Source organism: Bicyclus anynana, chromosome 1, assembly GCF_947172395.1.
Source record: "Bicyclus anynana chromosome 1, ilBicAnyn1.1, whole genome shotgun sequence".
Lineage (NCBI taxonomy): Eukaryota > Metazoa > Arthropoda > Insecta > Lepidoptera > Nymphalidae > Bicyclus > Bicyclus anynana.
Window position 1 is genome coordinate 6,041,387 of NC_069083.1, and position 14,027 is coordinate 6,055,413.

Sequence of the window (14,027 nt, forward strand, 5' to 3'; positions counted from 1 at the left end):
CATCTACATAGAAAATATCTAATTATAATTAATTTATATTAAATATTATATTTCTTAATAATGTATTCCTGATAACAATAAATGTTAAAATAATTCGATGATTTTATTAACCATATTATATTTTAGCTAATAAATTTAAAGTTAGCATTTCCTCATTCCATGACACGATCAAAATATATAAAGACATTTTAATGCTCACTGAGAAATTCCCTTTTTCCAAAAAACGCCTTGAGTCATTGTGTGAGAATATTTATATGTACTTATTCGTATTTTTAGCGTATAATATAATGTAAACTGATATTCTCAAAATTTTAACTTGGGTATTTCCGGTATTTTTTTTTATTTAACCTCAAGTTAGCTTTTTACTGAGATCTTACCTGATGTCAAGTGATGCTAAGTTACCTGACGATGTAGTCTAAGATGGAAGTGGACTTACTAGGAAGGTACTTTAGTTTCTACGCACTTTTTGATGGCCTCAGTGGTGCAGTGGTATGCGCGGTGGATTTACAAGATGAAGGTCCTGGGCTCGATTCCCGGCTGGGCTGATTGATTTCTTAATTGGTCTGGCTTCGGCTGTTGCTAGTTACCATTCTACCGGAATTAGCGTTCCGGTACGAAGTCGTGTAGAAACCGAAAGGGGTGTGGATTTTCATCCTCATTCTTACAAGTTCGCCCGTTTCCATCTTAGATTGCATCATGACTTAAAATCAGGTATGATTGTAATCAAGGGCTAAATTGTAAAAAATCGTACTGGAATGCTAAATCGGTTGTACGTCTATTCCGGTAGGCTGTTAATTATTTAGCTACCACTAGACTAGATCTGAGACAATTTAGAAAATATAAAAACCTAAATTAACACAGCCGGGAATCAAACCCAGGGCTTTTCTTTGAGGACCACAGCAAATGCACCAGAGAAGTCGTCAAAATTGTACATTATATATATTTTATTTAATTAATTATCAACCAATATTCGGATCAGTCTACACTAAACTGGCCCAATGCGGATTGGCAGACTTCCCACTCATAGAAAATTGAGAAAATTCTCAAGTATGCAGGTTACCTCACAATGTTTTTCCTTCACCGTTTTGAGACACATGGACATTTAATTTCATAAAATGCACATAACTGAAAAGTTGAAGATGCATGCCTCAGACCGGATACGAACCTACAACCTCCCCAAACGGAGGCAGAGGTAATATCCACTGGGCTGTCACGCTTATGTATGAAAAAAATACTAAAATAGTACCGACAGAGATATAGAGAGAATAATTATGACACCCATACCCCAATAAAGTCAATTCGACCAACAATGGTTGGTATGCAGAGATAAAAAATTACGTAGGCCGCACCGATGTGTGCGTGAATCCATGTGACGTAGGCGCTACGTTCTGGTTCCCGCAAAGAGATGAACCGATGTAGCAAATGTATAAAAGCGAAGCGTCGATTTCGAAATCAACATAATGTTTTGAAATTCTCTAAGGAGTGTACACACGAGTTAGTGAATAGAGTTCCGCATAGTGTTCGATACTGCAGTGCAAGTGATTGAACTGTAACGTTCGCCAGTGATCAATAACATTTTTTTCTCCGAACAAAAAACTTTTAAGTGCATTCAGGATGAACTCTTTCGTGGTAATTTCATTTTTTTTAGATATTTATTTTTCAATTTTGATTTAATTTAATTTAATTAAAGTTGAATTTAATTTAATTTGGAAAAAAAATATTGTATTTAGCAAAATTCAATATACTCGTAGGTCATAAATATTAGAAAAATTGCAGTTAAATTCCTTAGTTATTATTATTATTTTATGAAATGTTTTAATGAAATTTTTTAAGAAATAATAGCATTTATACAGATTTAAATAAGATTATTATAATACATAATTACAAGAATTTTTAAACATTTCAACAAAAGATTTTGAAAATTAATTTCTACTAGGATATGATATATTTTTTTTTATTAATTAATTAACTTTAAGTATTTTTCTGTAAAGTTAGACATGTTTATGTATTTGTATGTCAAATTAAAGTTACGTTATTTGTTACAGCTCGCTCTTGCGCTCTGCGTATGCGCCGCCACCGGTTCACCTATCGAAGACGGCAAATGGAATCCCTATAACTACGGAGACACGGGCAAGTAAGTAAATGTCACCTGTAGTATGCAACATTGCATATTATAATAAATAAATACCATAATAAAATATCATCTGTTTATAATAAAGTTAAGTTAGTTACACCTGCTCAAAATCTTTAAATATGTTGGATTTAACTCCGCTCTGAATATAAACATAGTAAAAAAATCAAGAGCCGTGATAGCCTAGTGGATAAGACCTCTGCCTCCGATTCCGGAGGGTGTGGGTTCGAATCCGGCCGAGGGCATGCACCTCCAACTTTTCAGTTGTGTGCATTTTAAGAAATTAAATATCACGTGTCTCAAACGGTGAAGGAAACATCGTGAGGAAACCTGCATACCAGAGAATTTTCTTAATCCTCTGCGTGTGTGACCCCTCTAATTCTGAGAGGAGACTCGAGCTCAGAAGTAAGCCGAATATGGGTTGATATATTATTTTTTTTTTTTTAAATAATCATAAGTATAATTGTCAAACATTTATGGATCGACCTATATAATGATTTCTCAATAACTTTTATTACGTACCATTAGGTCACTGCGGATAAAACATTGTTTGTCGAATAATTAATTTTAAAAGTAAACAAAATAGACATTCTATTATAAAACACTTAAAGCTATCGACAGTAGTTCACATAATTATGTGGTTCAATTTTAATAATGAAACGACTAAATAAATAAATAAATAAATAAATAAATAAATATACTTAAACAATACACATCACTATCTAGCCCCAAAGTAAGCATACAGAGTAGCTTGTGTTATGGGTACTGAGATAGTTGATATTATAATACTCATATACATTTATATACTACATATAAATACTTATATTATGTATAAATACACACAGACACTGGAAAACACCCATGCTCATCACACAAATATTTTCCAGTTGTGGGAATCGAACCCACGGCCGTGGATGCAGGAAGCAGGGTCACTACCCACTGCGCCACGCGCCCGTCTAAGACCTCTTATAAATTTTAATAGTAAATAAATTGATTATATTTATTTATAGCCCACAAACATGATTAGAAATATCTTTAATTTGTATTAAATTCAAAAATCGACTTTTCATATGAATTAAAGCAGCAGTAATATTATTACTAAACATTTTATTTACTAGAAACCAAGCTAATAAGCTGACGTTATTACCCTTTGAAGGGATTAAGCTTAAGCAAATAATTATAACTACGAAGAGTTCCTGGTATTCAAACAGCACTGCACTTTCTAACTAAACATCAAGCTTTATCTAGAACTCGGAACAATTATTGATCAATTATGAAAGCCTCGATGCAATTCAAGCTCTAGTAAACATTTCGTCGTTATCAACCCATATTCGGCTCACTGCTGAGCTCGAGTCTCCTCACAGAATGAGAGGGGTTAGGCTAATAGTCCACCACGCTGGCCAAATGCGGATTGGCAGACTTCACACGCAGAGAATCGACAAAATTCTCCGGTATGCAGGTTTCCTCACGATGTTTTCCTTCACCGTTTGAGACACGTGATATTTAATTTCTTAAAATGCACACAACTGAAAAGTTGGAGAGGTGCATGCCCCGTACCGGATTCGACCCTCTTCACACCCTCTAGAATCGGAAGCAGAGGTCATATCCACTAGCCTATCACGGCTCTGTAAACATTTATAAATATGTTAAATTCTACCTCTGCAATATACTCGTAGTAGCAACATATATCACAGTAAATATCAACATACTTTGTTCGGATGTCAACACACTTATCAAAGAAACGTATTCTATTAAGTTTTCTATCAACTTTTTAAATATTTTGATGGAACCGCAAGAGATGAAAGTATACAACCTACATATGCAAATGAGATATTGAATCTTTTAAGATAAAATGCAGGGTGCTGGTATGAAAAATTTGAAAAAGATAAGAAATATATTTGCTCGCGAGAATTATTTGTTTTTTATGTTCTCGGTTTCCGTATCGTTCGTTTGATAAGAGCTAATGTAAGATATTGATTAATTAAAGCTAATGTTTAAACTGACGACATCAAGCGAGTCGCAGGGATTCGCTGGATGCAGGTGGCTCAGTATCGTGATGTTTGGAAGTCCCTACAAAAGGCCTATGTCCTGCAGTGGACGTCCATCGGCTGATATGAGGAATGTTTAAACCTCTTAACGTGAACATGAAATAATATAATAGCTTCGACTTTACCCGTGACACTTCCAAGTAATCTCTAGTAATTATATTTTCGCAAACATAGAATTGACTCCGTAAGCGAAACGATATTAGACGAACGAAATATTTTCGCTTAAAATCTTTATAAATGTTTTCATTGAATGCATCTTATACTTTCTGCAAAGTATTTGTCTGGCGTAACTCTTTCTAAACTTATAGTACATAATAATTTGGGTGTTTATAAAAACGCATTACTTAGCAATCTGATACAGATATCGCTTCAATTTGCTGCAATGTTTTGTAGCCTTTCTGGTTAGACGTTTGTTTTCGACGCTCGATGTGTTTTCAATTTACCGCTCAATTCTTCCGTTTTTTTTTATTATTCTTTACAAGTTAGCCCTTGACTACAATCTCACCTGATGGTAAGTGATGATGCAGTCTAAGATGGAAGCGGGCTAACTTGTTAGGAGGAGGATGAAAATCCACACCCCTCTCGGTTTCTACACGGCATCGTACCGGAACGCTAAATCGCTTGGCAGTACGTCATTGCCAGCAGGGTGGTAACTAGCCATGGCTGAAGCCTCCCACCAGCCAGACCTGGACCAATTAAGAAAACCTCAATCGGCCCAGCCGGGGATCGAACCCAGGACCTCCGTTTTGTAAATCCACCGCGCGTACCACTGCGCCACGGAGGCCGTACAGACAAAAAAAACTCAAAAACTAATTAACCTTTTTTGTTTTCCAGGTACATTCCAACAGATGAAGGCAAATACATCCACGTTCCCAACCCTTACCTACACATAGACAACCCCTACGACGGCGGTTTCGGTCCTTACGCCCACGACTACGAGCCATACGTGGAGGCAGCGTCTCAAGATGTGTATAGACACGTTCTATCAGCACCACAAGAATACAACCCATACTACAAGGACGGGTATTACAAGAACAATGGCATCAAGATTCTTAAACAGAAGCATCACTACGACGAAGACAAATACGACTTTGTGTAAGTACCTACATATTTTGATAAAAATACTAAGTACATTAACCTGTTACCTGAATCAGGTTGCTAGCTGAAAATTATAGCTTAGCAAGTGCGTTTATCGAGACGTGATAGCCCAGTGAATATGACCTCTGCCTTCGATTCCGGAGGACGTAGGTTTGAATCCGGTCCGGGGCATGCACCTCCAACTTTTCAGTTGTGTGCATTTTAAGAAATTCAATATCACGTATCTCTAACGGTGAAGGAAAACATCGTGAGGAAACCTGCACATAAGACAATTTTCTTAATTCTCTGTGTGAAGTCTGCCAATTTGGATTGGGCCAGCGTGGTGGCTATTGGCCTAACCCCTCCCCCCATTCTCATTCTGAGAGGAAACTCGAACTCAGCAGTGAGCATTTGGCTCACTGCTGAGTTCGAGTTTCCTCTCATCTATCTATCGGGTTGATAATGATGAAGTTCGTTTAAAGTTCAATTTTGTTAGAGTTAAAAAATATATACACATTCTTAAAACATTCCTAAGTACAATATTTAATCTCTATTTTTAAAATTCAGTATTCAAATCAGGATAATCTAAAAATTCAATTAAAATTACAAAAAAGGTTTGATTTATTTTAAACGAAAAAGGCTCAAAGAGTAGATTAATATTTAATACTCTGTTTCCTTATTATCAAAACTGTTATGGTGTTAACAACATTCTTGGACTGATATCATTTGCCGCCTCAAAATTTATTAACATAAAACATATTTAACCAAATACAGATACCTAAAGGTACGTTTCCTTATTCATCAGCAAAATTGCATGATTGAATGTTAACCTTTTCATTATGTTTTATTAGCATATTTTGTGACAGTTTCAATAATTAACGAGTATGCTGATTAGCAAGCTCGGAATTTTTAGCATCATAAATTAATGTCATTTTAAAACAGTAGCATTTTTCTTATAATAACGTAATACCTTCAAGGACGATGACCTTAGACGCTTCCGGAGGAAATTGATGTAATTACAGATTTGATTCATTCAACGACCTCTTTAATTAATAACTTGAGCATAACTTTAGCAAAAACACGAATATAATTAGTGTTATAAACATTTTTCAACAATTTAAATATAGTTACCTACTCGAAGTAAACTTACTAACAATCAAAGTAACTTTTTTCTAATTCGCATTTATATTTGTCTAAAATATCTTCATTTACATTTTAAACTTATATTTACAATTTTTACAATTATATAATGATTTATTTATTTTGCTATCATCCGCGAAAATTCGGCGAACCCATGCGACAACGTCACCCAGGTCCGACAAAATACTCTCTACGTACGTTTCACCCCGAAACCGGAGCATCCTCAGGAGATGTTGACTCTACAACGTGCAATTGCAAAGTCTCTTTCAATTGCACGTTGTAGAGTCAACATCTCCTGAGGATGCTCCGGTTTCGGGGTGAAACGTACGTAGAGAGTATTTTGTCGGACCTGGGTGACGTTGTCGCATGGGTTCGCCGAATTTTCGCGGATGATAGCAAAATAAATAAATCATTATATAATCATGATGAACTTCCGCAAAGTAACGCCTGCTTCTATCCAAAATTTTTACAATGATCATAAAATAATTTCAATGCCCAAAAATGGGCAAAATATAATTCAACTTATTTTACAAATAATTATTTGATACATTTAGATTTAAATAAAACATTATAATTTACTATAAAAAAGTAACGTATTCCTTTCTACTTGGTAACAAATTAAAAAAAAAAAATAATTTTGCTAACATTATAATAACTTATCAAGTATTATATGCTCATGTTGCATATCCGTGTAATGTATCTCACTTCGCAACAATCCGTCGGAACAACAAATTCGGCCTTGACCACGTATTTTCGGCGTTCAAATATCTTGCGTGCGGCGGTCAGAGTTCAAAATCATTCGTATTCATTTATGACATTATATCGACATTAATACGTAACATATTACCCTGTCTTGCATAGGCGATTGATGTACCGTACATAATTATAATATTAAAATTCAACAGGTTTTATAACAGAATTTATTTAAATTAAGTTTTTGTTTGAATAGTAGCTGTAACCATAAATGGCACACGTATTGGTTAACCTATGTAAATCGATGAGATTAAAAAAGAATTATGAGTAATTAAATTAATAAAAATTTGTTTTTCTTTACAGTTTTGAAACCGAAAACAAAATTCGTGCGAAGGAGAACGCAGTATTGAAGAACGCCAATACTCTAGATGAGGGCATCGCGTCAAAGGGCTTTTACGAATACATCGGACCTGACGGATTCATGTACAGAGTTGACTACACCGCTGATGAGAACGGTTTCCGCCCCAAACTGAGGAGGTTGGAGACCCCTTACTCCGGAAAATGGGTGCTAGAAAAGGTCAACTAAAAAAATTGCTCACGGTGCCAAAAAACGAGATATTTCCTAACAGTTTCCTCATACAAATCAGTATTTTGATTAAGTAGATACCTAACGCAATTTTCATGCATTGACTTATTCATTGCACGAGTCACGACAGAAAATATGTCACGACTATCAGCCAGTTTATTCATGTAAAGCTAAAGTAACAGTAAAAATAGTAAGTAGTAAAGAAGACTTTATTTTTCAGTGAATAAGATCGTCACTTTTGATTTATGACGTTACTTTGACTTGCGATGAAAAAACTGGCCGTTAGACATTTCAATATGGATTTGCCTGAATTATTTGTGAAAACAGTTTTTCATTAACATTTTCGAACGAATAGACGTTTATCGACGACTAAATACTCCAAAGTTGTACAAAGAAATTTGTAATTCGGACATGAATGTTCCTGACAAGGGACGATTTGTGTCTGCTTAGAATATTTTAATTTATACCATAGTTTTAAGTACTTAGTAAATTCGAATTTAGATACTTATTTATGAATTGTGATAATAAATTTATATTTCATAAAACAATGCTTATTATTTATTCAACGTAGTCTACTAAAACTTTGCAAATTTTGAAACTTAAGTCTAAAATTAACTTTAGAGTTGAAATAGCTATGAGCATTAATGTATAACGAAAATGAGAAGTTCAAGGCTTTCAATGTTGTTGCAAAATACATTCCATGATCTAATTAAGTGTTTATTCATTTCAAATAAAATCATCAAAAATCTCAAAGCAATGAATAAATTAGAAGAATTTTTGCTTTTGAAATAACATCTTTGTCTGATAAAACCATTTTATGTATACAAAATAAAATCATTATCTTACACCACTAAAATAAAAACAGCAATAAACAGTGAACGACAAAAATAAAAAAAACTTCGGCATTTTTATTCGGTAATTGAACTTACACGCAATAATTTTGCCGCGCACAAGTTTTATCTTTGTTTTGTGATTACTGTTTATACAAGAAGCACATGAAAGTTACATGTTATTTTCATTTTAAGATAATAATATTTTGATTATCATGATTTTGAATTTTTGACGTTTGTGATCAAAGTTAAATAAAGTAATTTAATACCAACTATTTTAAGTCAGAAACAGTCAATTTAGTAATTTGCTATTGTACTAAATTTGCTATTGTACTAAATTTGCCTAAGAAGGGTTTGTCAAGTGTTAATTTATGCATAGAATTTTTAATTTACTTTTATAAAACCTTTCTATCAATGGTTAGATTGCAGACTTTAAAAAAAAGGTTTTTCAGACAATGTTTAATACTCCTTACTTTTGTCCAACTTTGGGGAAAATCTGAGCTGCTTTGGTTTGGACAAAAGATCTTAAAACGGTTAAGCTAGTAGTGGTTAGGATGGCAGCAAAATCGGATGACAATTTAAAACAAGGCTTTTTGGATAACAAGTAATAACTAATTAGTTAAAATTTTGAACAGGGTTAAAACACTTTACATCCCATCTAGTATTAGTTTTAATTACAAATAGACCGACTAAATCTGAAATAAGAATTGCTTTTGCTGTAGCTTAACCATTGAGCTACCTAGTTACTCGTACCTACAGAGGTTCAAAAATTCCTTTTAAATTTAAATCATACTTCAACAAACTTAACCTTTCAAGAACATCGTTGATCCGGTATGTGAAAGATAAACACATTCATTGTTTATAATTCTAATGTAACATAAATGTCACCAGTTGAAAATAAACAAGACACGAATGGGGGATCGTAAAGATGTGCGTATTAGGGCAATGGCAAGAAATTCGGTGAAATTGTTTTGGCTCAAGATTGTAGAGGCTTTTATAGAGACGGGGGACGTTGACCGAGAGCCACTGCCAAGTGGTCGGCGCCGCTGTGCCCGACGCAATGCGATCCAGGCGGCTGCTGCACTGCGTACTGCCTTATCTCCACACTTCCTCGCCGTTGATACACAACCTCTCCTAAACACAAATACACTACTTACACTAACAGTGAAATTCATGGACGTTGTAGGGGACCCCCCAGGGGATCATTCAGCCGTGTGTTTTGACGGCCTCCGTGGATTTACAAGACGGAGGTCCTGGCCCAGCTTGGCCGATTGAGGTTTTCTTAATTGGTCCAGGTCTGGCTGGTGGGAGGCTTTGGCCGTGGCTAGTTACCACCCTATCGACAAAGACGTACCGCCAAGCGATTTAGAGTTCCGGTACGATGTCGTATAGAAACCGAAAGGGGGTGTGGATTTTCGTCCTCCTCCTAATAAGTTATCCCGCTTCCATCTTAGATTGCATCATCACTTGAGATCACCATCAAATGAGATTGTAATCAAGGGCTAACTTGTAAAGAATAAAAAAAAGTGTCGAATTGAACCTCCATTTTGTTTGAATATTTGACACTCAGCGGGTGAATGATCCCCTGAAGGTGCCCCAGCAACATATATGAATACTACTGTTAGAGTCACATATTAGTTCCTTTTGCTGTGAATCCCCTTGAGCCACGGAAACGCAGGGCAAAAAACCCCTGAATTATTTTATCACAGCTACGATTAGTGACCTAAGGTTTGGCTCATTTTTGGTAGGCGTCCACTGATCCGTAACTTACGTATCGAAAGCATCGCCTCAAACGGATTTGAGTATTTTTTGTACAGAAAATCATATAACTTCGCCCAGTGATCCGCATATGCGGATGGATATATAGCGTACGGATTTTATCTACCGTAAAATTAAAAATCAGTTTGATGCGATGCATCCAATACGTTCGATGCGGATCAGTGGACCAAAAATGAGCCAAACCTTAGGTTACTAATCGCAGCTGCGATGAAATAATTAAGGTTTTTTTTCCCTAGGAATGAAAATGAAGGTTATCACCACGTAAACAATAACAGTGGCGTCGGCAATCTGATTGCTACTGATACTGTGACGCTTTGTAAAAACGCTATTTGATACGATGCGTCCAATACTTATAACACGAAAATGTGGACGCCTACCTCAACGCGCAAATGCAACCATCAAGTAAGTAAAGTAAGTAAGCTACTAGATATTCTATACTAGAACAAAAAAAATAATTTTAAAGTGACAGATGACATTGTTTGATATATAATATTTAACAGTTTTTAAACTTAAAACAATTGTTAGACGTGCGTGTGTAAAGCCGTACATCTTTAAATTTTGTATATCAACGTTCTTCACCCAAATAACTTACGACCGTTACGATACATTCCATTGCCAAATAGGTCCAACCCATTCCATTATTATTATCCCAAACCAGTTCCCTGAACTTTTTTACGGCGCTAACGGGGACTGGGGCGTAAATTAAGGAATTACCACTCGCCGATCTTAACTGCCAATTTCGGTGCATCGACCTGAATATTTTCATGGAAGGTCGTTCAGTATAGCTATTAAGATCGAGTGGAGTTGTGTTAGTGAGCTTAATAAGCTTAATGAAGACGTAAGAACTAATGGGAACGAAATGCAAATGTCCTCAGTCGAAACTTAACTATTCCTTTTAAAACCGTACTAGCTCTGGTATACAGGTATGAATTAGGCTTTAAGGTAATATTTCAGGTTTATTTTTAACTGTTAATAAACGACCTTAATGGTCAATGTCATTTTTCTCACTTCTTGTAATATATTATACTCAAATATATTATAATGAACATTATACTCTTTGTTACTCGTTGTCTTATGTCTCCTCAAAGAGTTATTTCTTTTATTTTTAAAAGAAAAGCCCTTCTAACTGATTATACAAAAGAGTATTTTGTACAAGCTGGTTTGATTTTGAAAATATCTACCTACAATATTTTAACAAAATCCTTTCCATGAAAATCAAACCAGCAATAGTATTCTGCAATAATATTCTGTTATAAAAATAAATGCTGATAAACCTTATTGCCTTCCTTTCTACATGGATAAATTGATAGAAAACGAGGCGCGATAACTAGCTTATATGCACAAAGCTTGGCAGAAAACGATTTAGCGGTTGCGAACGGCGGAAGAAGGGCGGACGTCGGCGCGGAGGCTTAATTGGACCCCGACCAACTTCCAAAAAAAAGCCTTCTGTGGGGACGTGATGCGGTTAAGCGGATAGTCGAACTACATAATTTTTGGCTGTTTTGGGGTTCCGTAACTACGGAAGTTATAGGTAACTATCGTACGCCCGCGACTTTGTCCGCGTGGAATTTAGTTATTGGTCAATTCCTCTAGAACCATGGATTTTTCCGGGATAAAAAGTAGCCTATGTATTAATCCAGGCTATAATATATCTTAATACCAAATTTCAGCTAATTCGGTTCAGTAGTCGGCGTGAAAGAGTAACAAACATTCATATCATCAAAATCATCAGTTATCGCAAATCTCGGGAAACCATGGTTTTTTTCGGCATAATAAGTATGCCTATGTGTAAAATCTATTTCCATTCCAAATTTCAGCCAAATCGCTTCAGTAGTAGCGGAGTTAAAGAGTAACAAACATCCAAACATCCATACAATCTTTCGCGTTTATAATATTAGTAGGAAGTAGGAAGTAGGATTTAGTCATGTTTTTCTTGTTTGCTATTATAATTATAGAAAGTTTTAGTTTTATACAAAATGTTTGTAATACGAATAAGAAGTACTTAAAACAATGATCCCTGACTATGTAACGTGTTATAATTTTTTGTTAAATCGCTAATAAACCAGTCCTTTTTACGGTTTGTTAAAATGTCTTACAATGTTTTGCAAACTTTATCTCACATCATATTTTTAGGATCAGAATCAGAATCATTTATTTGAAAAAACAAGAAACATTACATTTTAGATACAAAAATGTTCAATGTCTCGCCATTAATAGGTATGCAAATATTTAATTATAATAAAATAAAATGACTTAAATTAAAATTAAATTTTATTAATTAAAAAATAAATTCAATTAAATGGCAGACTTCACACACGTAGAGAAGTTTCCTTACGATATTTTTAATTCACCGTCCGATATTTAATTTCTTCCGATGCCCATAATTTAAAAAAAAAAGGTGCATGCCCCGGACCGGATTCAAGCCTACGCCATCCGAATCGAAGGCAGAGGTGATATCCACTGGGCTATCTCGGCTCTCTACCCAGTTAATTTTTTTATATTTATACGGAACTAATAGCAACGAAATTGCTATACGGTATTCGTTGAGGGCTGGGTCAAAAACACGCTTGACCTCTATTTTTTCGACATTCTGGAGTGCGAGAAACTTTTTTGCGATATTTTCCTCCCTCACGTATGGAGTTGGTAGTTAGTGTAACTTTTTAACTCTCGAAATAGATCTCTTATTTGTATTTGTACTTGATATTACGAGAGTCGGATTTTCATTTCAGTGTTTTTCATTTCAGTCCCTGTATATTTATTTTACGTGCACATCTGGATATGTGAGTAATTACTGAAACTTTTCGAATAAAGACTATTTTTAATGAACTGAAATACATTTTCCGATTTATTTTGGACAAGAGACTTATAAGGTACTTATCTGATACAATGTGTGAAAACTCTGTGTAAAATTTCGGCTAACATATATTGCGTTATTTTAGTAGGCCTTGGTGTCAGCTATCAGCCTGTAGAATATGACGTATTTACGGGACACCCTGTACATAAAAATGAATCCATATAGGATACTGCGGAGTCTCTTCCATCGACACCGTCGGGAGGGATGCGTAAAAACATTTCCCAGCGACATATAAAAAAGGGGGTAGGGTAAGGTAAGGTAGGGTAGGGGTAGTTTAAAGTTCACATCGAGTTTCACGCGGATGGAGTCGCGGGCGTCCGCTAGTACAAAATATTTTTTATTTTTTTTTTTTCTCTTTATTTGGTCTACCAACAGACATACAAATAATACAATTATTAAACATAAATGCAAGGAGCAGAAAGATAAAATGCAAATCTATTTATAGGTAAACACCGCATGCAACTGTCTAAAACTAAAGTCTAAAATTTATTTACAATATTATTATCGATAACTTTTTACATTCTACATTATTATATCCACAGCTACGCGCTAGCGATTTACACACTAAGAGCAATTTTATTTGTTTCTCATTTACCTGTAAAATACGAAATAGAAACTTCTTTTATAAACACGCCAACATTTAATTGTTCTACACCCCACATCCTGCATTTTCTAAATAAGTTCGTTACAAATTTTCCAGGCGAGAGAAATCCCAAACCACACACTTTTATGGCACATTAACAAAGCCCAACAAAACTCTATTTACCTTCCTGCAAATTGACCATCGAAAAACAATTCTTCCAGTTCAACCACATTGAAATAACATAAAAGTTTGCCTGCGAACCTGTGGCCCTAGCCAAGTTACACTTAAATAATTCTCTTTCTACAA

At 35.0% G+C, this 14,027-nt stretch overlaps 1 protein-coding gene across 1 annotated transcript; it reads left to right on the forward strand.

The window, feature by feature from the left end:
- The first annotated feature begins 1,452 nt into the window (after window positions 1-1,452).
- Window positions 1,453-8,223, forward strand: LOC112054092 (larval cuticle protein LCP-22). The gene is made up of 4 exons (XM_024093748.2): window positions 1,453-1,629; window positions 2,046-2,134; window positions 5,014-5,274; window positions 7,453-8,223. The coding sequence occupies exons 1-4, from the start codon at window positions 1,615-1,617 to the stop codon at window positions 7,673-7,675; spliced, it is 588 nt and encodes a 195-aa protein (XP_023949516.1). The 5' UTR covers window positions 1,453-1,614; the 3' UTR covers window positions 7,676-8,223.
- The last annotated feature ends 5,804 nt before the right edge of the window (window positions 8,224-14,027 follow it).

Excerpts from the sequence above, each read along its gene's own strand:
- LOC112054092 (XM_024093748.2), top strand. Across the intron at positions 2,135-5,013 it reads AACTACGGAGACACGGGCAA|GTACATTCCAACAGATGAAG; the intron begins GTAAGTAAATGT and ends TTTGTTTTCCAG. Across the intron at positions 5,275-7,452 it reads GAAGACAAATACGACTTTGT|TTTTGAAACCGAAAACAAAA; the intron begins GTAAGTACCTAC and ends TTTTCTTTACAG.